Raw genomic sequence first — 21,857 nt, forward strand, 5'->3', positions numbered from 1 at the left:
ACTTCTATATTCAGGAGGGTAAGAAAGCTAGAGGAAAGGGCTGTTATAGTACAAAATTTTCTTCAGTAAGCACCGTTGGGTTGTAAAAAGTCATGTCTAGGAACCACATAAAATGAAGGAATTAAATAACAAAAACTCTAAAGATCAGATAAGTTCCCTGGAACTAACCCACCCACCCTTCCTTCCTTCCTCCCTCCCTCCCTCCCTTCCGTCCTTCCTTAATACCTTTATTTTATTTTTATGTGGTGCTGAGGATCGAACCCAGCGCCCCACACATGCTAGGTGGGCACCCTACCGCTGAGCCACAACCCCAGGCCCTCTTTCTTTGTTTTAATAAAGGTCCTGGAAAAGGAATTCTACTTTGATGCTTTCTTCTTTAAAATAACAGTGGTCAGGCAGACCAAGAAAGTGGGTAGACTGCCAAGCCCTGAAGTCTACTGCAGGGCCCATTTCCGACTCCTCTACTTCCTAGCAGCATCACTGTGGGCAAGTTAATCAGGAAACAGCACTCCTTTCATAGAAATGAAATATGTGAGCTGGATGTGGTAGCATATTCCTATAATCTATTCTGGAGGTTAAGGCAGGAGAATAGCAAGTTCTAGACAACCTGGGGCAATGTGGTGAGATTACCCCCCCAACATAAAAAAAACAATTTTTAAGATAAACCGAAAAGAAATATGTGTAATGCACTTAAAACACTCCTAAGTACAAAGCCAAGTACTCAAAAAATATTAGGTCCAAATATTTACAAATGATGGTAGCTTTAAAGGAAGACCAATACTCTAACACATACCTTAAGAAAATAAGAGAAACCCATCTAATTGTAAATAAAAATCATTTGTAATTTAACTCAAGAATGAGTTCCTTTTGCTAGTGGCATTTAGCATCATTTAATAGAGAACTGTTCTTAGTAAACTCCACATCTATAAACAATTGCTGCTAGAACACAGCCCATAGTTTGAAAGAAATCCATAAGTGCAATTAGGCCACTTGGGGTCAGACCACTGGTCATAAAGCAAGGAATAGGAAATGGAGGTAAGAGTTACTGGAGGCGAGGAGGAAAAAACAACATACAGCTGTTCCAAAAAAGCTAAATGCCAAGAAAACAGAGATTTGCCGGCAGTAGAGGAGCAGGAGGTGCTGCAGGGGGGTGGTGGAGGCAGATGTCTGAAACAAAGAAGGGTGGAGAAGATCTCTGTAGTATTACTGTCTGGCAGCAAGTGATTATCTGCCAGTGAGGAGCTTCTACATGCCTTCAGCCAAGCCACAAAGCAGTGCCAGGCAAGGAGAGGCACAAGGCCACAGGGTCTATTTAACAACTAGGGCAAGAGCCCTCCTCAGACAAGGCTGTCAGGAGATTGCAGCATAATCTGTTCCCCTGCTGGAACTGATGTTCAGCTGAGAAGCCCCTAAGGTTTCTGGGATTTCTTGGCCTTGATGTTGGGTCACGGATACTACTTTGGGGAGTCCAGATCCCATGGCTGCCTGCCTGCTATCACAGCAGCTTGGTAGAAATCCCTATTTTTAAAAAAAAAAAAAAGTCTGCAACATTTTCCCAGCCTGACAGTACCACTGTCTTTCTTTGCTTTTAAACCACCACATGGCCTAGGTTTCCACACCAGAATGGCATTTCAAAACTTCTAGTAAAGATGCTTATTAAAGATATTCCAAAATGGGGCTTGAGTTTTATTCCTTTTTTGGCTTTGCATACATAAACGTATAAGCTGGTAGTGAAGATGGGAGTGGGGGTAAAGAATGTGATGGGGAAACAACCTTTGTCACACACAAAAATTAGAATTCTGCTTTGTTTCCTTCTCTGGAGACTCTCAAAAGCTGATGCTCTCACCGTATCTCAGAGCCTGGTCACATAATATCCCAGAGCTAAAAACAGAGGTCCCTAAGCAATTCAGTCATCATAAAACTGCCTCTTTGGGGTTTACCCAGCCCATTTTTTATTCTGTGAAGAGTTCTGAGTCAGCTTCATGAGTCTGTTCCCTCCCCCTTCCTCAGAAGATTCCACAGTACCTGGAAACTCCATGCGCTGGCAATAGCAAAGGGTTGGAGAGGTGTACATTAAGCTCCTAATTAAATCACGGGTCTGGATCATGAGGATCTCAAAAACCAAAACATGAACAAGATATCTTCATGATTCAATTAAAAGAAGAGCCAGGATTTAATTGCTAGATTAAAAACCAAGTGGTTTCAACAATTTCTTTCTTTCTTTATTTTCTTCTTTTCATAACAAAAAGGTCTGAAGGAGATAGGAGTAGACCAGAGAAATGGTTTTTCCTCAACACTGTCTCCTGCCTGAAAGTAAAGAACTGAGTCTAGGACCCAAAACAGAGTTTTTAGCCAGATGCCAAGATACTATCATACCAACACAGGTAAAAGATAGAGAAGTTTCATCTGGCTTCCTGACCCTTCACAATTTTATAAAATCCAAAGACACATTTCCTTACCTGCCAGGACCCTGTTAACAGAAGAGTGAGTAGCCAAACCAGGCTGTCCACGTTCATGAAAAATCCCAGCATAAGGCAGGTACTCAGGCAACAAAAAACGCCTATAAGAAGAAATCATGTGTGAAAAGCCAATTAAAGACTAGAATAAAACAAAGGCAATACTATCTACCCTCAAAAATCTAGGCTAAGGGCTGGGGTTGTGGCTCAGTGGTAGGGCACTTGCCCTGCATGTGAGAGGCACTGGGTTGGACTCTCAGCACTGCATAAAAATAAATAAATAAATAATTGGAAAAAATCTAGGCTAAGGGATATACTGATGCTAAGGATTCCACTGAAGTCCAGAAACGTACAAGAATTCCAAGAATCATTAGGTGTGGTGGTGCATGCCTATAATCCTAGAGACAGAAAAGGCTTAAGCTGGAGGATCACACATTCAAGGTCAGCCTGGGCAACTTAGTGAGATACTGTCTCAAAAATTTTTCAAAATGGGATAGGGATGTTTGTCAGTGGTAGAATGTTTGCCTAGCAGGAGTAAGACCCTGAGCTCAATCCTCAGTACTACAAAAAAATAAGACAAAAGTCCCAGGATCTGTCCTTGGACAAATTACATTTCCTTCCTGCTCCTCTAAAGTAAAGCCACCCGCTAGGCTTCTATCTTTCAAGAGAACACTCCCAGTGCCTTTTTTCTTCTTCTTCTTTTGTGGTACTGGAGAATGAACCCAGGGACTTTCTATCACATCAACAGTCCTTTTTACTTTTTATTTTGCAACAGGGTCTCACTAAGTTTCACAGACTGGCTTTGAACGGGGTCTTCTTGCCTTCACCTGCTTAATAGTTGAGATTACAAGGTGTGCACCACTGTGCCCAACTTCAATGCTATTTTTCTATCTATTTTCATTGCAGCTAATAATGTATCAAGTCTTTAGGAGACAGGGCTAGAGTATAGGCTCACTAGGAAATAATTAAAGTTAAGAGATAATCCAAAGACCCCAAAGTAGGTTTAAAACTAAATCCTTGGGCTGGGGATGTGGCTCAAGCGGTAGCGCGCTCGCCTGGCATGCGTGCGGCCCGGGTTCAATCCTCAGCACCACATACAAACAAAGATGTTGTATCCGCCGAAAACTAAAAAAAAAAAAAAAATATTAAAAAGTTCTCTCTCTTTCTCTCTCTCTCTCTTTCTCTCTCTCTTTAAAAAAAAACTAAATCCTAGGCTCTCATAAAGGCTCCCTCTATTCCCGACAACCTAGTTCTTACCGTGGGACAAAGCGTCCAAGTGAAGGTGCAGACATCCGGGCATTTCGGGGAGCTCGGTGCCTGGATCTGTCACCATTATCCCTGGAGAAAACAAAAAGACTACACATAAGAGAGTCACTAAGGCAGAATTTATCCACCAGCCTAAAAGACAAGAATCCCCCAAATTAAATTCCTATTCTTAGAGGAGATGAGCCTACAGAAATCAGTGATCTGGTGGCTCATTGATTTGGATGGCACATTACTATATTGCATTTCTGGACTACCTCAATAAAGGTTCTATACGAATTTACCAACACTTCAGGAAGAAGAGAATTTTTCATGAGTTAATGTGATCCCTGAACACGGCAGCATTTGAAATTAAAGTCAAGTTTAGGTTTTGGGAACTGAAATATACATATATATATATATATATATATATATATATATATACACACACACACACACACACACAGAGTGTGTGTGTGTAAACTTGTTTTTCTGAATTGAAAAACTGGCTTTTGAGGATCCTGAAGGAAGAAAAATTCCTTCTACCAATATCATTTGGCAAATGGTCATCTTCAAATAAATCTGTTCAGATCCCTGTGTAGAAAAATCAATGACAAGTGAAAGGAAAACAAGAGCACAATAACAAAACTAGTTAGTTAGTTCTTGGAAAGACTGAAAAATATGATAATAATGGAGACTATCAGAAAATATAATCCTAGGGCCCGGGCTGTAGCTCATCAGCAGAACACTTACCTAGCACGCATGAGGCAGAACTCTGTTCAACCCTCAGCACCACATAAAAATAAATAAAAAACTAAAGGCATTCTGTCCATCTACAACTACAAAAAGAAAAAGAAAAAAAAAATCCTAAGCTAAGTCCTTTGAGTAAATACAATCTGTTTTCTTTACGGACTATTAAAATGATAATAATAACCACCATTTACTGTCTACTAAATTCCTATACTACGTCATTAACATGTTATTCCACTTAATCTTTCTAGCTATCCCATGAGGTATCATTAGTTTTGTTTTACAGATAAGAAAACTAAGAACCAGACAAATACCCAAGTACACACAGATACTAAGAGGGTAAGGCAAGATTCAAGGAAGATCTGAATCTTTCTGCTACTTTTCACTGCTTCTTACAAGAAAAGAGAGGAAAGGAACTTCACATGGTTTAGTTTCCAATGCATCAAAGGAACAATAAGCCAAAGGGCACTGGCTGGACAGAGTAGTTAATTAGCTGCTTAAACAACTCTACAAAATAACTGACCCTCTGACAGCTTGATCTGGAACTCTTTTTTTTTAATTCTCCCTTTGGATTATCTTCAAATCAATGAGATAATCTTCAAATTGGCCCTGGAACCAAAGTGAAGGCAACACTTTGACTTTTAAGTGGACCACTGGGAGATATACAAGCCAGAAACAAACGCCTAGGAAGGTTTTTACATCTTGATAGAATTGGCTGCTGAGCATTAAGAGGAATCAATACCAAGGATATTGGAATCTGAACCATTAAAAGGATTTGGTTTTTATTTTCCCCAAAGAAAAAGCACACTATTATTTTTCTTTTCTTTTTTGTCATATTCCTTTGACTTGAAAGTCTATAAAGAAAAGGAGATAAGACTACATAGAAAGTAAAAAGGACATATAAAAATAATGAGATCAGAAGTCTCTGACCAACAGAATGCAATTATTCTATAGCCCCCAAAGTATTACACATGTACACAATGAAGTACCCAAATATCAAATAAGATAGCTCCCAAATTAAACATACTATTACTTTTCAAAGATATGCAGAATCCAGTTATGATGAGTTAAAACACCAATTCATTTAAAAGTGCAACTGAATTCATGATGGCTTTTTATTATTGTATATTTAACTTAACAATGGGTACAACCAATTATCATGAGAGGAATTAGGAAATATTTTGAAGTTAAAAAGTGTCCTAAGAAATGCAAATCAAAACTACACTGAAGGCAGGTGTAACGGCACATGCCTATAATCCCACCTGCTCAGGAACCTGAGGCCCTAAGTATTTTACAAGACCTTGTTTCTAAATATAATAATAATAATAATAATAAAAGGGCTGGGGATGTGGCTCAGTGGTTAAGCGCCCCTGGTTTCACTCCCCAGTACAAAAAGAAAAAAGAAAACTACACTGAGATTTTTATCTCATACCAATCAGAATGGCAGCCATCAAGAATATAAACAACAGCCAGGTACATGCCTGTAATCCCACAGGCTCCGGAGGCTCAGCACAAGTGAAGCCCTAAGCACCTCAGTGAGACCCTGTCTCTAAATAAAATAGGAAACAGGGCGGGGGATGTGACTCAGTGGTCAAGTGTCCCTGAGTTCAATCCCTGCTGCGCCCCTGCAAAAAGAGTACAAATAATAATAAATGCTGTAAATGATGTGGAGAAAAAGAACCACTTTTACACTGTTGGTAGGATTGTAAATTAGTACAATCACTATGGAAATTAGTATGGAGGTTCCTCAAAAAACTAGGCATGGAACCACCATATGATCTAGCTATACCACTCCTTGAATTTATTCGAAAGAACTGAAGTCATCATGCTATAGTGATACATGCATACCCGTGCTTATAGCCACACAATTCACAACAGCAAACTATGAAACCAGCCTAGGTATCCAAGAATAAATAAAGAAGCTGTGCTATATATTTACAAAACAATGGAGTTTTATTCAGCCTAAAGAAAAATGGAATGGAATTATGTCATTTGTAGGAAAATGGATGGCACTAGAGACCATTATATTAAGCAAAATAAGTCAAATTCGGGTCAAAGATCATTATGTTTTGTCTCATATGTGGAAGCCAGAGATAAAAAAGAAAGGCTGGAGGGGATAGAATCTCATGAAAATCAAAGGGAGATTTATAGAGAAAGGGACCAGGGGAGGGAGGGAAGAAGTATAGGTTTTTGATATTGACCAAATTATATTGTTATATTGTGTGCATGTATGAATATGTAACAACAAATCCCATCATTATGTACAGCTATAAAGCATCAATTAAAAAAATGTGGGGGGGAGGGGTCCTAAGAAGGAAAAAAGGCAGAGACCCCTAAGCTTCAAGAAGATAAAAAACTAAACTAGAAAGAAGCACCATGGGGCAAATCCAATTACTCTATGGCTCTGGGAGAGAGCTGGCCTCCAGAATCACATTAAGGAGCTGACAATTTGCTCTTGCAAGTCCAAGTTCTAACTCCTTCTGGGCAAGAAAGAACACTCTATCTGGTATTAGCAGACATGAAAGGCAAACAAGGAAGGAGATGCAGTGTGTAGGACAGGGCTGATGAGTTTCCTGCATCCAAAGAGCTTGGTGAGAGGACTCAGGAAGACAACTTAAAACAATGTACAAACACCAGGACTAGGAGAAAATGTAAACACCTGTAACGTGCATCACAAATCTCTTTTTGTTGTTATTAAAACCTAAAAATAGTCAACTTCTTTCTGATTCATTTCCTTCCTCCATTTATTGGCGGTGGGGAGGTAGCAGGGGAGATGCAATACTAGATTGAACCAGGTGAACTCTTCCACTGAACTACATCCCCAACTCCCCCCCCCCTTTTTTTTTTGAGACAAGCTCTAAGTTGCCCAGGCTGGCCTGAAACTTGTATTCCTCCTGCCTCAGTCTCCCAAATCACTGGGCTTACTGGGGTATTCCACTGTGCTGGCTTCTTTGTCCATTTTTTTTTAAAAAAAGCAGAGAGGATTAAAATAATATTTGTATTATATTTATTTTACCACAATAAAAAATTAAAATTGGACAAAAGAGAAAGGAGACTGGACTGGGGATGTGGCTCAAGCGGTAGCGCACTTGCCTGGCATGCGTGCGGCCCGGGTTCGATCCTCAGCACTACATACAAACAAAGATGTTGTGTCCGCCGAGAACTAAAATATAAATATTAAAAAATCTCAATCTCTCTCTCTCTCTCATAAAAAAAAAAAAAAAAGAGAGAGAGAGAGAGAAAGGAGACTGAAATCTGTCTAGAGGTAATGACTTTAAAGTGTTCATAATTACCAGAGGATATAATACAAAAGAAAGAAAGATCAGCTAGCTCTGGCTCCAATGCAACCAAATTCTCAGATGAAAAAACAATATAACATAGTAGAGGCTAAAGATGTAGCTCAGTGCTGGAGCACTTGCTCAGCATATGTGAGGCCCTGGGTTTCATCGTCAGCACTGCAAGAAATCTTTAAAAATAATTTTTTTAAAAAGTACAAAACACTGAGTAGCAGTGCCTTTGCTGGTACACAGCTTAACATCTTGGCTAAGGATAGGAAAGTAAGGGTTAAGTGGCATCGAAGTAATATACAGAAGTCTTGAAATTAAAGTGTTAAGACTCTAGCAAAGAAGGAGAAATGACATTACAGGAACCAGACTTATTAGGAAGATAGGAAATGCTGCAAACACACAAATGAGATGCTGCCTGGGGCAGAAGGAAACAGCTTCTGGAGAAAACAGCGCATCAAACAGCTCCCTCACTCCCTGCCCGGGAAAACCTTATAAACAATAGGGTACGGTGGCAAAGGTCAGAATGCTCAACCAAAGGACAAGGCAGAAAGAAAACAAGAAATAAAAAGTAGGGCTTGAAAATCCCAGGCTAAAGGTATGGCTCCCAATAACCTAGAAGTGAAAAGATAACTAAAGACTCTTCAGATTCTAACTGTCTACAAGAAAAAGAAGAATCAAAGATAAGAAGACTGGGAAACAAATTTCAACAAACAGGAGATTTGGGAAGAGAGCTAAAGAGAGAGGAGAAGGATAATGTTTAAGAGTCTCAAGAAAAGACCAAATGAATTAAAAGTTCTTAAAATAATGATGTAGTCAGAAAACTAAGAGTCTGCCATGCACTTCAGTGCTGATACAAGGTCAACATAAGGCAAGGCTCCACAGGCAGAATGACACAAAATAAATCAGGTAGAGACTGAATGTGAATAGACGGGAAGGTGTTTGCCAGATGAGGAATGAGGGAAAGGTAAACCCTGAGAGAGTTTATCTTAGAAATAGTAGAAGTCCCAAATACTGGGCTCCAACAATATAGCCAATACCCCTTTTTATGTGGGAAAGTGGGGGGCTTTAAAAAGTGAAGAACAGATTGTGCAAAGCTCGTCCAACACAAGAGGAATACTTTCAGGGAAACACCAGAGAAATCCATCCGCATCAATTTTAACAGCCAGAAACTGCCTTAAAGTCAGCAGGATAGAAGCTGGCTGGGTTATTAATGGCTTTCCCAGTTGTTGAACTCTGTACATCTCTGATTAATCTCAGAGGGGTATTTGGGAAAGAGAGGAGAAAAAAACTAAAATCTTTTTGTAAATGATTTTACAAGGAAAAAACACACTTCAAACAATCAAGTTTCCAAGACAAGTGATGAATAAAAGAAGAAGCATCTTCAGAACAAGGGAGAAACACAACAGCACCTCTTTGCTAAATGACCAGGATTAATTGCCTCAGAGAGAGGCTGTTAATTTAAAGGAATGAAAAATACACCTACAGACTACTGTCTGAGTCCTGACCAGACAGTCAAGTTGTCATTGCTCCTCGGTGACAAATAGCTCTGACTTGAGCTTTTATAAATGAATCTCTTCCGCCAAGAAGCTCAAAAGGCCATTCTCTTCTTGACAGCACACAGTTGATGTTGCTGAAAAGTAGAGCATTTTAAGAGCATTTGTTTTCCCTCTGCTTCTCTGTATCTACTCAATATCTAGGCAGTATTCCTGCACCTAGAGGGCACACAATGATCTCAGTGATCTCGGTCAAGTCCCTTCCTTATTTGGTGCTGTAAGAAAGTGAGGCCCCAGCCCAAGTCTGTCCAAGGACTGTACACTTAAGCAAGAGCTTTGATTTCTGGGAGAAAGGCAGATTCCCAGTGGAAATTATTCACAGAGGATACTTAACAACAGACCTGGAACTGTGGAGTCTTCATTTTCCTCCAAGGAATAGTAATATAAGAGATAATTATCACTTACAAATTCCTCTCCTCCCTCATTCTTTCTACCTTTTAATTTCATCGCCTATGTTATGCTAATTCATATTCATATTATGCATTTTATGATAAAAAACATATAAATCTAAGTGGTTATGTATTCTTTCCCACACCTCCTGGCTGTTTAATTCTTTCTTTCTGTGTTTTCCCATTTTAAGCCTGGGAACAACCCAGACGTATTCCACTTTCTTCTGCTCCTCTTTTTCTATTTGTTTCTCTTTTTCTATTTGTTTCCCACAAACAAATATTTATATATATTTTATTTGTTCAGAAAGAGTACCAATTTAAAGCTGTTAAGTAATATTATACATTTCTAATCAATAGGTCAAAATCCTATAATAACATTCAATTAGGTACTTTTTTTGGGGGGGGGGTACTAGAGATTAAACCTAGGGGCTCTTTGTCATTGAGCTATCCTTAGTCCTTTTTATTTTTTATTTTGAGGATAGCCTCAATTTGTGATCCTCCTGCCTCAGCATTCCAAACCTTGCCAGGATTGATAGGAGTGCACCACTGCACTGGCCTGGGTACATATTTTATAGACACTGAGGCATGAAAAGGATTAATAGCCTATTTCCTAATCCTTAGAATATCTCACTTTCCTGAGTCTTTCCATTTTTATCCATCTTTCTGAGTATAAGGGAAAATAGTAGTTAACACCAACAAAGATCCAAGAATCTCTGGACCGACAGAAACCTAGACGATATTTCATCTCATTTAACAGATTTAACAGACCAGACAATGAGGCCTGTGTGGGAAAGAGACTTGCTCAAAATCCAGTGAGGAGATACAGGCTCAGCCAAGACTAGAACCCAGACAATAAGGCCAGCAGATCTTACATCCAATCTGCTGCTCTGGGAGTCAGTGAATTTACAAACTTAGTTCAAAACTGGCTCCAGTAAGAGTGAAAAAGGATTTGGGTAGAATTTCATTTGGAGAAGTAGGAAGTGAGATGGCTGAGCTCTCAGAACATCCACAAACAGGCTCCACTCAGAGAAAACACAAGGACTCTTGGACCCAATACTTAAAATTCAACCCTCAAATGTCCTATGGCACTTGCTCTCTTTCTGGCTTTCCTGCATCACTACACTTGCCTCAATAGGCCATCTAAACCAGAGCTATCAGAGTCAGTGCCTAAATTATAATGGCCTCCCCTACCCTACTCCATGCAGTAAACAGAAAGACCAAACCTCCCACCCAGGCATTTCGTGCCCTCTGATCTCTCACCAATATTCCCAGTTCTAGTCACAGATTTATTTAGGGTCCCTGAATAAATCCTATAAAACTCCAGTCTCTGGGCTTTTTCTTGAGTTGCTCCCTTTATCTAGAAACTCTTTGCCTACAACTATTCTCCTCATGCCTCCATCTTCCAAAGTCCTATAGTCTTCAATGTCCAGTTCAAATCCATGAAGCCTTCTCACATTTCTCCAAATTCTCTCCTCCTCATACAAAGATATCCAGTGTTTCAGTGGTAATTTATTACAGTCTATCTTTTCAGATATTTATGACCATGTTATTTCACAATTTAAACACTTCAATAACTCCCTGTATCCTACAGGATAAAGTTCACCTTCTTTGCAAGTTACATCAGACTTGTTAAGATCTTTGCCATGTCAACTCTCAGGGCTCGCCTCCTGGGAAGATCTTAGCCTTTACTCTAGCCATACCATCAAAAAATTTCCAAAACACTCACTCCATTCTGTTACACTATACATCTAGTTGCCCTTCTCCTAAGTACAGGTACAGAAAGGGTCTATTTTAAGACTTACACCTTTCTATTTAATAAGCCTCTTTACAAAAATTAATCAACCACTGTAAAACTTAAGTGAAATTATTTAAAATCTCTAGTAAATAGGAAAAGATTTTTCTTTTAATCTCATCTCACATTAAGAATTAATTCGCTGGGGTTGTGGCTCAGTGGTAGAGTGCTTGCCTTGTACGTGCTAGCCCTGGGTTAGATCCTCAGAACCACATAAAAATAAATATATTACATAAATTTTTTTTTTTAATCTTTTTTTTTCAGGGTTTTTTAATATTTATTTTTTAGTTTTCGGCAGACACAACATCTTTGTTTGTATGTGGTGCTGAGGATCGAACCCGGGCCGCACGCATGCCAGGCGAGCGCGCTACCGCTTGAGCCATATCCCCAGCCCTTACATAAATATTTTTTAAAAAATTAATTCTGGGGCTGAGGATACAGTTCAGCTGGTAGAGTGCTTGCCTCATATGCACAAGGCCCTGGGTTCAATCCCCAGCACCACACACACACACAAACAAAAATTAATTCTGGGCAGGAGTTGTGGCTCAATGGTAGACAGCTTGACTAGCATGTGTGAGGCACTGGGTTTGATCCTCAGCACCACATTAAAAATAAATAAATAAAATAAAGGTATTGTATCCATCTATAACTAAAAATATTTTTTTAAAAAAAGAATAATTTGAGTACAACCACAAGACTGGGTTCCTAGTTAGATAAGATGTACTCCATGTTTGAATAAATATGTCAAAATATACTCTACTGTTATGTATAACTAAAAAGAATTTTTTATGAAGTATTCTGAAGCTGGGTGTGGTGGCACACATCTATAATCCCAGCTACTCGGGAGGTTGAGGCTGGAGAATCACAGGCCAGCCTAGGCAACTCAGCAAGACCCTGTCTCAAAATAAAAATTGAAAAGAACTGGGGGTGAAGCTCAGTGGTGGAGCATGTTGAGAAGCCCTGGGTTGCATCTCAGCACAGTTACAACAACAACAAAAACAAAGTATTAAAACCACCACTCAACAAATGTAAATAATTGGTAGATCTCTGGCTGATTGTAGTTCCAGTCTACAAAGAGCAAGTAGTTCAAGTCTACAAAGAGAATAATAATTTTACAGTGTTGAGTTTCTCTTAAACTTCTAATTTCAGAGTCTATAGTTTACAAGTCAAAGGAAGAGACAAAAACAACACTATTTCAAAATGAAATAAATGAAATCCCTGAAGATCAGATGCCAAAAGTTACCCTTCCATTTCATGGCTATAAGTTATGTATTTATTAAAGACTAGTCACTGACTCCTACAGAAGTCCTGGAAATCCCAGGCTCAGAACAGAGGGTATGAGCAAGTACTAAGAAAGACATGTGGGTTCGCTCTGCTGAATTTCTAGCCAGAAGAACATGAAGTAAATATATGAGTCTCACATAGCCATCAGGATTATCGCCTGATTATAAGAGGAGTGTTATCTGGTTTCTAACATATTTTCTTTGCCATGGCTGAACTAAATTTCAGTTATACCAAAAGGAAGATGAAAAATATTAATAAATTAAAAGAAGCAACTTCCCCTATGCCACATACAATCAGATATCAAAGCTGACAGTCTTCAGAGCTCCCCTCAGTGACATCATGTACCAAGCAGACCTGTTAAGGACTTCCTTGCAAGAACATGTCTAGCGAGGGTCAGCTAGGCAATGTGGCACAAACCTGTAGTGCAAGCTATCAGGAGGCTGAGGTGGGTAGATCACTTGAGCCATGAGTTCCAGACAAGATCAGGCACATTCATGTTGGTGTGACTGTTGACAAGCCAATGAATTTCAGAACAGCCTTAGCAACAGTGCGAGACCCCACCCCAAAAACAAAAAGAACGAGAAAGACGCTCCCAATATAGGAGGTTCCTCTGTACATTCGTATTACTGCCAGAACATATTATGCCAAATGAAGAGACCAGAATTCATCTCTGGCACCCAGAGAAACTGCATACTCAACACTATACATCATTGTGTATTTGATGAATATATGGATTTCTAGGTAAAGCAGACCCACATGAAACGAGATAAATTTATAAAGTGAAGAAAATAAATTAAATTAACCTAAAGAGACTTCATCTTAGAGCCAAAAGACTAGGATTCTCATGAGATGTTTTTCCTAGGCCAAAGTCCAAAGTATATTCCAGTGTCACAACTGGGAATGAAGGGTTTGTTCTCTTCTGTGCTAGCCACAATTTTAAAGAAGCTGGATATAGGTTGGGGATGTGGCTCAAGCGGTAGCACCCTCGCCTGGCATGTATGCGGCCTGGGTTCGATCCTCAGCACCACATACAAAGATGTTGTGTCCGCCAAAAACTAAAAAATAAATATTAAAATATAAAAAAAAAAGAAGCTGGATATAATTACCCAGTGCCTGGTATGTATGGTGAAAATAACTGTGGTTGATCTTATCTGAAGCATCTCTAGTACTGGCTATCATTAGCAAGGACTTTGCTTAGGGTACCCTTTGCCTTAGAAGGTAAGATAGCTCTAGAAAGAGGTAGGAAGGGCAAGGATATGAGCTGGGATGATTCTGGGACTATAATTAGATTCAGAATTACAGATAAAAAAGAAAGGTACAATGCTAACTGGAACAATAGTCATAAAGGCACACATACCACCTCTTTTGCAGGCTTACCATCTACTTGGAAAACAGCACTTAACCTGGGATTTATAAGAGTTATCTACCCTATTCTCTTTCCAAAGGATAATGAAAATTAAAACAGAAGTTTTCCTTATGTTTATGTGCCATTGACATTTTAGTAGTGGTCTGGGTTTGTGGTCTAGGTCTAGGCAGACAACATCACAAACAGGCAAACAACAATATCACAGGCAGCCACACCTTTCGTCTCTTATGAATATCTTTATGTAAAGACAACTGCTGAGGGCTTCAGGAGAGACTTGCTGGCAGCAGGTTTCTGAATGCTGTTTGTGCATTCTGATAAACACAGGATCCTGCCATCTCAATCTTCACCACAGACAGAGATGAATGGCAGAAGACACCTGCCTGGGAAGATGGTCATTAACCCAAACCATAATAGAAATTTTAACCTAATGCTGACCAATCTCCAAGGCTATTTTCCCTACAGATAAATCTTAATGGCCTTATTCTACAGCAAGCTTATGAATAAGCTCAAATATGATAGTATATAATTTTTAAAAGATTTTAGATCTGCAGGACAATCAAAGTATAGGATATTAAATATGCTTGTTTCTGTTCTTTCTCATCTGAAACATCTGATTTGGTCAAGTCTCAGTATCCTCATTTAGAAAAGTACAATAGAGTAAATAACTAGCTCATTTGGTTACTGTAAGGATTGAACAAGGTGTGTATGTGTGTGATGTTTTGTTTGTTTTTTGATTTGGTGGTTGTGGGTGATTTAACCCAGGGATACATACCCACCCCGTTTTATTTTTAATCTGAAACAGGATCTTAATAAGTTGCCAAATATTTGCCTTGAATTTGTGATCCTTCTGCCTCTGCCTCCTAAGTAGTTGAGATTATAGGCACAAGCTACCTTGCCCAGCTAAACAAGGTTTTCAACTCTGTATCTTTATCTAGATATAGATATATAATTATATTAAATGGATACATTAGGATATATGATACAACTATTTTATAAGTTATCAATTAGTATACATATAAAACAATATTATATTGGGCTGGGGATGTGGCTCAAGCGGTAGCGCGCTTGCCTGGCGTGCGTGCAGCCCGGGTTCGATCCTCAGTACCACATACAAACAAAGATGTTGTGTCTGCCAAAAACTAAAAAATAAACATTAAAATTCTCTCTCTCTCTCTTAAAAAAAATAAAATAAAACAATATTATAGCTGACACTTTTCATTCAGTAGATGATGGAAGGAAACCAAAGATAGGATCTGAGAAATGGCTCCCTTAGTTTTCTGAGAACTCACTGCACTTTGATGGGAAGAGCTCAACAATGCCAAAACAATCTATGACTTAGCAAATGAAAGAAGAATAGAGAAGTCAATCATGGGCATAATATGACATGTAGGTGAGGAACCCAACAAAAGAATAGTGACTCTTAATGGTGTCCCATGTGTTAGGAGGATTCAAAACTGTATGTATCTTTTTTTTTTTTTTAATTTTTTTTTTAGTTTTTGGTGGACACAACATCTTTGTTTGTATGTGGTGCTGAGGATCGAACCCGGGCCGCACGCATGCCAGGCGAGCGCGCTACCGCTTGAGCCACATTCCCAGCCCCGAAACTGTATGTATCTTACCTGCTTCTCTGTACCTGAAAGAACTATGAATTGTGACTGTATAATCCTCTAAACCAGTTACCAAAGCTAAGGAAGATAACTAGGGTATAAAAATTAAAATAGGCTAGTACATTCCTTAATTTCTCACTCTCTCCCTCCTCAGCACTAGAAATTAAGAGAAGAGAAGCAAGTTTTCAATAGGGAAGGAGATAGAAAAAGAATGGTCAGACAGTACAACAGTATCAACCAGCCAGCAATACCTTTTACTAGAAGACCTGGACTACTAATGTTGAGGTGACTAATCCACAGCTGCTATTAAAAACAAGATTAAAGTGTGCATCAGCCCCCAGAAGAAAGGCAAACAGGCAGGGGAGGGACTTTCAGAGGGGCATCAGAGAAATTAGCCCATTGTTATAAACCAGAGAACGATACAAGATCTCTAGGGAAAAAACAATGGTGAGCCAGTGCATGAAAGGTGAAGAGAATGTGAAATCAGGTCGTGCTGAAGCCAGGGGGGAGGTGAGAGCACAGGTGGGCTGGGGGAGCTCAGGAAGGAGGCAGTCTGACACAGTAAAATCGAGGGGGAAGGAAAGGGAGAGGGAGGAGGTGGTAGCAGAAGAAAGGGAAGGTAAGATGAGAACAGAACATTTTAAACTAACCCAGAACTCCATTGTGAAGGACAAGTCACGAGGCAGGATACAGCTCAAAGGTATGAGCCCCACATTTCAATACTGCTAAGAGATAACATAGCTTTCCAAGCATGCATGGAAAGGGGGCTAGACGATCCACAGCACTGACTCCCAGGATCCACAGGATTATCAGCAGAAAGACATTTTCAGCAGCACTAAGTGCCAGTAGCCTAGCATAAATGGTTTTGGGGGATTTGTTTGTTTGTTTTGATTTAGTGTAGTTTCCATTGTTGTTTGCTGTGTTGAGGATCACCAGGGCCTCATATGTGCTAAGCAGGCATTATACCCCACCCCCTTGGCATGTATGTTTAAACAGCTTTTCTGAATGGACCCTGGTGCTGAAAATATCTATGGAGAACATATGTCACTACAGGTGTCTGCCTGGCTAAGGGAATGGAGTTTTGTTCACTTCACTGCCGGCATATGCATCCAAACTTGCCCCTAAGTGGACAGAGGGAAAAGCATTTCCACTGTTCATGCAAAAGGGAAATACACAAGTTGCCTGGCAAACCCCAGCCATCCTTTCCCAGTCTGGCCTGAGGCCCAATCTCTTCCCACAGGCTCCAGTGAATCAGCAAACTGTCAGAGGTGGGAGTGCTTTGGGGCATCTGAGCCCTCTGTCCTTTACCCCAACCTATTACTCATAAATAATAACTTAAGGGTTGGAAGCAAAATGTTCACCACTGTTGGTCAGACAGTGGCCAACTTGGAAGCACTCACAGCTTGGGAGGAGGAGAAGAAATCAAGCTGAGTATGTACTTACTCAAAATCCTCAAATTCCAAGTCGGTTCCCTCTACTGATGGACCCTGGTTGTCTGAGGAAGAGGAGGTGGAAGAACGGAGACGGTTCTGTTGGTAGCGCATAGAGCGCTGGCGAATACTGTCTCTCCGTGAGAGATACTGGATCATCCTCTGGGCGTAGTATGCAGCAGGAGATAATCTGAGTGAGACAGAGATGGACAAACACAAACTAGCACTAATGTGGGGAATACTGTGAGAGACAGTAAATTCAGCTCTCCCATGGTATCTCCCTGCTGAGGCAAACTCCAGATACATCAAAAATAAAGGGCATTTAACTCACTAGGAGGTTTGTTCTGTACAATGTTTATCAGACTATCGCAGTATTTCTGTTCTGAGATAAGGCCAATAGGCAGTTTAATCAGTCATATTCTAATCAAAGCTGCCCATTCCCAAGAGGATTAATAATGGGCCTTTCTTTTAAACTTCTCAAGGGACCTGTCTTAGCTTCTCAGAGTGCCCTTAAATAGATTCACAGCTTTTCCTTGATCACTACCCATATGCAAAATGTAAGAAATGAAAGATATCTTAGCAATCATCTTCTCTTTCATTTAATAGATGAGAAAATAGGTCAGGAGATGGTAACCCTTAGACGCTTAAAAAAGGCATTCATGGGCATTATTTCACTAGGACTTTGTTCTTCTCCAACAAACACACAGAGCGCCAGATTTGACCTAGCTCCTTAAAATGATCTCTCTGCACCTCTTATCATTTCCTTACACATTAATCATAGATATTTGTAACCTGGAGAAAATATTCAAGACAGGGGCTGGGAGTAATATATACTTGGGAGAACAAAAGAGAAATTTTTCTGTTCTTACAAATCAGCACATTAGAGGCTACTGCAGCATCTCCCACACTACCCACACTAGGGCTATTCCAATAAATAATCAGACTTACATTCTTCAAACCAAGGCTTAAATAAGATCTTGATACTCCCTGACAATTTCTAGTGTACCATACAATTCCCCACATTGCATTCCCTCCTTTCCTACATCTTTTACAACATTGTTATATAATTTGAGGCTATGAACTAAGACTATGAGGAACAATAACTAAAATGTTTTATATGATATTATTAAGTGGATTGCTAAGCAATATCAAGACTTAAAACCTGAGGCACACACTATTACTCAATAATGCCACTAGAAATATTATCCTACAGAAAAACATAAGATACACACCAGGAAATTCATTTGAAACATTGTCATCCTTAGTAAAAAGAAAAGAAAAAAAAAAAAACAGGAAATAATCCAAATACCCAACAACAAAATAAATAAATTATATCCACAAAAAGAAATACTATAGAGCTATAAATAAGCATGTTATATGCTCACAAGGAAAGATATGTAAAATAAAATTTTAAGTAGGGAAGAAGTCTGAAGAATGATATGTATTTACTAATATGTATACAAAAATATATATTTTTCCAATTAGGAAAAAAAACTAAAAAGAAACATGAGGATTCTTGGGGACTTTTACATTTCATATACTTATATAATGTTTCAATATAAAAGGAAAACAAAGTGTCTGTTTTTCCATTTTTTGTTTCTTTAAATGGGAATTTGATAGGAAATAAAAAGTTGTTTCCAAATGATACAAAAAAACTTTGTTACCAGGTACAGTAGTTTGTACCTATAATCCCAGCTACTCAGGAGGCTGAGGCAGGAACATTGTAAATTAGAGGCCAGCCTAGGCAATTTAGAGTGAGATTCCCCCATATCAAAAACAAAACAAAACAGGCTGGGTGCAGTGCTACACCCCTGTAATCCCAGCAGCTCGGGAGGCTGAGATAAGAGAATCCCAAGTTCAAAGCCAGCCTCAACAATTTAGTGAGATCCTATCTCTAAATAAAATACAAAAAAGGGGACTGGGGATGTGGCTCAGTGGTTAAGCGCCCCTGGGTTCAATCCCAGGTACAAAAAAAAAAAATTGCAAACATCCTACAGCCTGACTTTTTAGTACTCTTGAGACTTTGTCCTCAATAAGTCTACCAGCCCAGGCCAAAGGAGATCCTGCAGTCAGCTGCTATAGGAACTGAAGCTGTCTCTGAAATGCCTGTCATCAGAGGTAGTGTCCTTCTGGCCAACCATCAAATGGAATTCCCAAGGAGGTGGCTCACAATTTCTGGAACTGAAAAATGTATGATACAGAATAACAGGCTACACTGAGCAACACTGAATACAATTTATGTTTGAATAATAAGTAGGCATGAGATGCACAAATGCTTTGGCCAAGATAACCAGAGCACAAGAATTATTCCCTAAAAGCCTCAACTGATGGAATTTATCATCCATTGGGTCCCTCATCCCATCCATTTCACAAGGATGAATCACGGAACATGAAAATTTCAACAGACAGAAGTCAATTCTCTTGAGTTGTTCTTATATTTACCAAATAATTGGTGATGATGGTAAAAAGAATACTGATAGTGATAATAATAAATAAGGACTGCTCTATTATGTGGGGACACAATCATTCAGCACTAGGTAATCCTAGTTGTTTAATTCCACTCTAGGACAGAAGTTCCCTAAAACTATGAGTTATATATCAATGGTAAGAAAGGAAAGGAAGGAAAACTGATTCCTGACATCCTGACCTTTGTTCTTTTATTATACAAAGGGAAGTTGAGTTTCATGCTAAGGAGATATCTCACAAAGGCTTTGACCTATACACAGAATATAGGGTGTAGCCTAAGAAGAAAAAGAAATTAAACAACAGGTGATGAGGTAATGACAAGCATCCTCTTATGGAAGAGCTGGAAAACCATCAAACAACCCTAAAGTGCTCCAAGTGAAATTTTAAGAGTTTAAATAAATCCTCAAGTTTTCTTCCAAGAAAAAACAATTTTCCCTCAAAAAAAAAAAATCTATTTTGTGTTCAAAAAGAAAAAGTAAAACTACAACACTACAAAGTATGACACTGTTGGTAATTCAGAAATCAGAGTAGAAATAAATAACAGATCACATGAAAGGAGGACAAATAACAGTCTTTAAGAACTACAGTCAAATTCTGCCAGGCTAAAATTTCTAGGGATAAGACTTCCACTGCTGTCCTCAAAGAAACTGCTGTACAGCAAGAAGGTGTCCACCTCTGTTTCAAAGTATTTGATTCACAAAAAAAATAAATAAATAAAATTTCCTTCCTTTGTCAAGAGCTTATAACTATAACTTGCAAACATAATTAGAGGCTAACATAAACTTCCTGGCTTCAGTCATCTTCTAAGTCTAATCTATTTTTTGTTGTTTTCCAGTACTGGGGATGGAACCCAGAAGTGCTCTACTACAGAGCTACAACCCTGATCCTTTTTTTAATTTATTAATTTTGAGACATGCTCTTGCTAAGTTACTGAGACTGGCCTAAACTTGTGACCCTCTCTTCCCTCAACCTCCCAAATAGCTGGGATTAAATGTGTGCACCACCATGCCCAGCTCTGCCTACCTGTTTTAAAAGTCATCCATTCCTATGTTCCCTGATTCTTAAGATTTGCCATTTCTGGGGTGTGGAAACAAAAGTAAGAGGATAACAGAGAACCCTTTCACTGGTATCTCAAAAAGAATGTGCAGTTGTCACGACATAACTGCCCCAATGACAAAATCATTTAGTATCCCTGAAATCAACTTGGTCTAACAATGCTTCCAAGTGGACTTAAAAGTCTTAATTTTGAGCAAAACTAATTTACCTTTATTTGACCTATATTGCTAATTTGCCAACCCCACCATTATAAACATTATAAGTTATGCTTTTCTTTTGGCAAAGCCTCACAATGTACTCTGCTCCAATAATGTGCAGGTTACCCCTTTTTAGATGATTAAAAGAATCAGTACATTCTGCTATGAGCACCCCAAGGCACTGCTCTCTACAAATAAACATTATAAAAGAGTTCAATGTTTCATTCTTGGTTCACAAAAATGGGCCCTGAGCTAATCTAAATTTTTCTTCTCCTTAAGAATTTTTCAAACATCTTCTAAAAAATATAAACCAAGCACTTGTTTCATTCATTTTATCTCTTCCTTTATCTCTTCTTCAGTTAGTCTCCAAATATTCAGTAACTAAAGAAACATGGCTTCTGCTCTTTGATATTCTAATTATAGCAAATAGGGTTTTTGTTTAACTGGTAAGTATTTTCCCTATTATTGTAATAAACTCCTCTTTCTCTTTTGGTTGTCCATCTGACATGCAACAGCTTCGTGGGCCAGCAGGAAAGAATATCCTCTGATGGCCTGTGGCCTTCACAGGTCTCTTTTCTAGTGCCCCCAATGACAGAAGTGAGCCACAAAGGACAAGAGCTCAGTCTCCAGAGGTGCTATTCACTTACCTGCAACACTTCCCAATCACCTGAACCACCTGTCTCAAAAACTTTAACTGAAGAATAAAAGAGCACCAGGACCAGAGAGGCACAAGGACGGGGCTTCCAACAGCTTGGCAACCCCAAGGGCCGCCCCTCCCCCCCACCTAGTGCCATTTCTCACTTTGGCCTTACCTCGCTGGGTCTGGGTAAATTGGGTGCTCTCTGGATCCTGCTCCATCATAACGGGATAATGAAATGAGGGAAGACTCCAGCAGCCTCCTAGCAGAGATTAAAAAAATGGCAATAATCCCTGTCAATTACCAACTCAGAGGTCATTCATTAGGGAAAATGGGGGAGAGATA

At 39.2% G+C, this 21,857-nt stretch overlaps 1 protein-coding gene across 9 annotated transcripts in view; it reads right to left on the reverse strand.

The window, feature by feature from the left end:
- The window catches only part of Ambra1 (autophagy and beclin 1 regulator 1), a 182,180-nt gene that overhangs the window by 94,442 nt on the left and 65,881 nt on the right, over nt 1-21,857 (reverse strand). For 4 of the 9 annotated variants that reach the window (XM_015477836.2, XM_015477841.2, XM_048788699.1 and 1 more), the window contains 4 exons: nt 21,688-21,774; nt 17,170-17,346; nt 3,714-3,794; nt 2,460-2,560 (listed from right to left, as the gene is read on the reverse strand). In XM_015477836.2, coding sequence (XP_015333322.1) covers nt 2,460-2,560; nt 3,714-3,794; nt 17,170-17,346; nt 21,688-21,774 — 446 coding nt within the window. The remainder of the gene's footprint in view (nt 1-2,459; nt 2,561-3,713; nt 3,795-17,169; nt 17,347-21,687; nt 21,775-21,857) is intronic. The other 5 variants (XM_015477842.2, XM_015477839.2, XM_048788700.1 and 2 more) reach the window with 3 other exon arrangements.

Source organism: Marmota marmota, unplaced genomic scaffold (genome assembly GCF_001458135.2).
Source record: "Marmota marmota marmota unplaced genomic scaffold, marMar, whole genome shotgun sequence".
In the NCBI taxonomy this organism is placed as follows: Eukaryota; Metazoa; Chordata; class Mammalia; order Rodentia; family Sciuridae; genus Marmota; species Marmota marmota.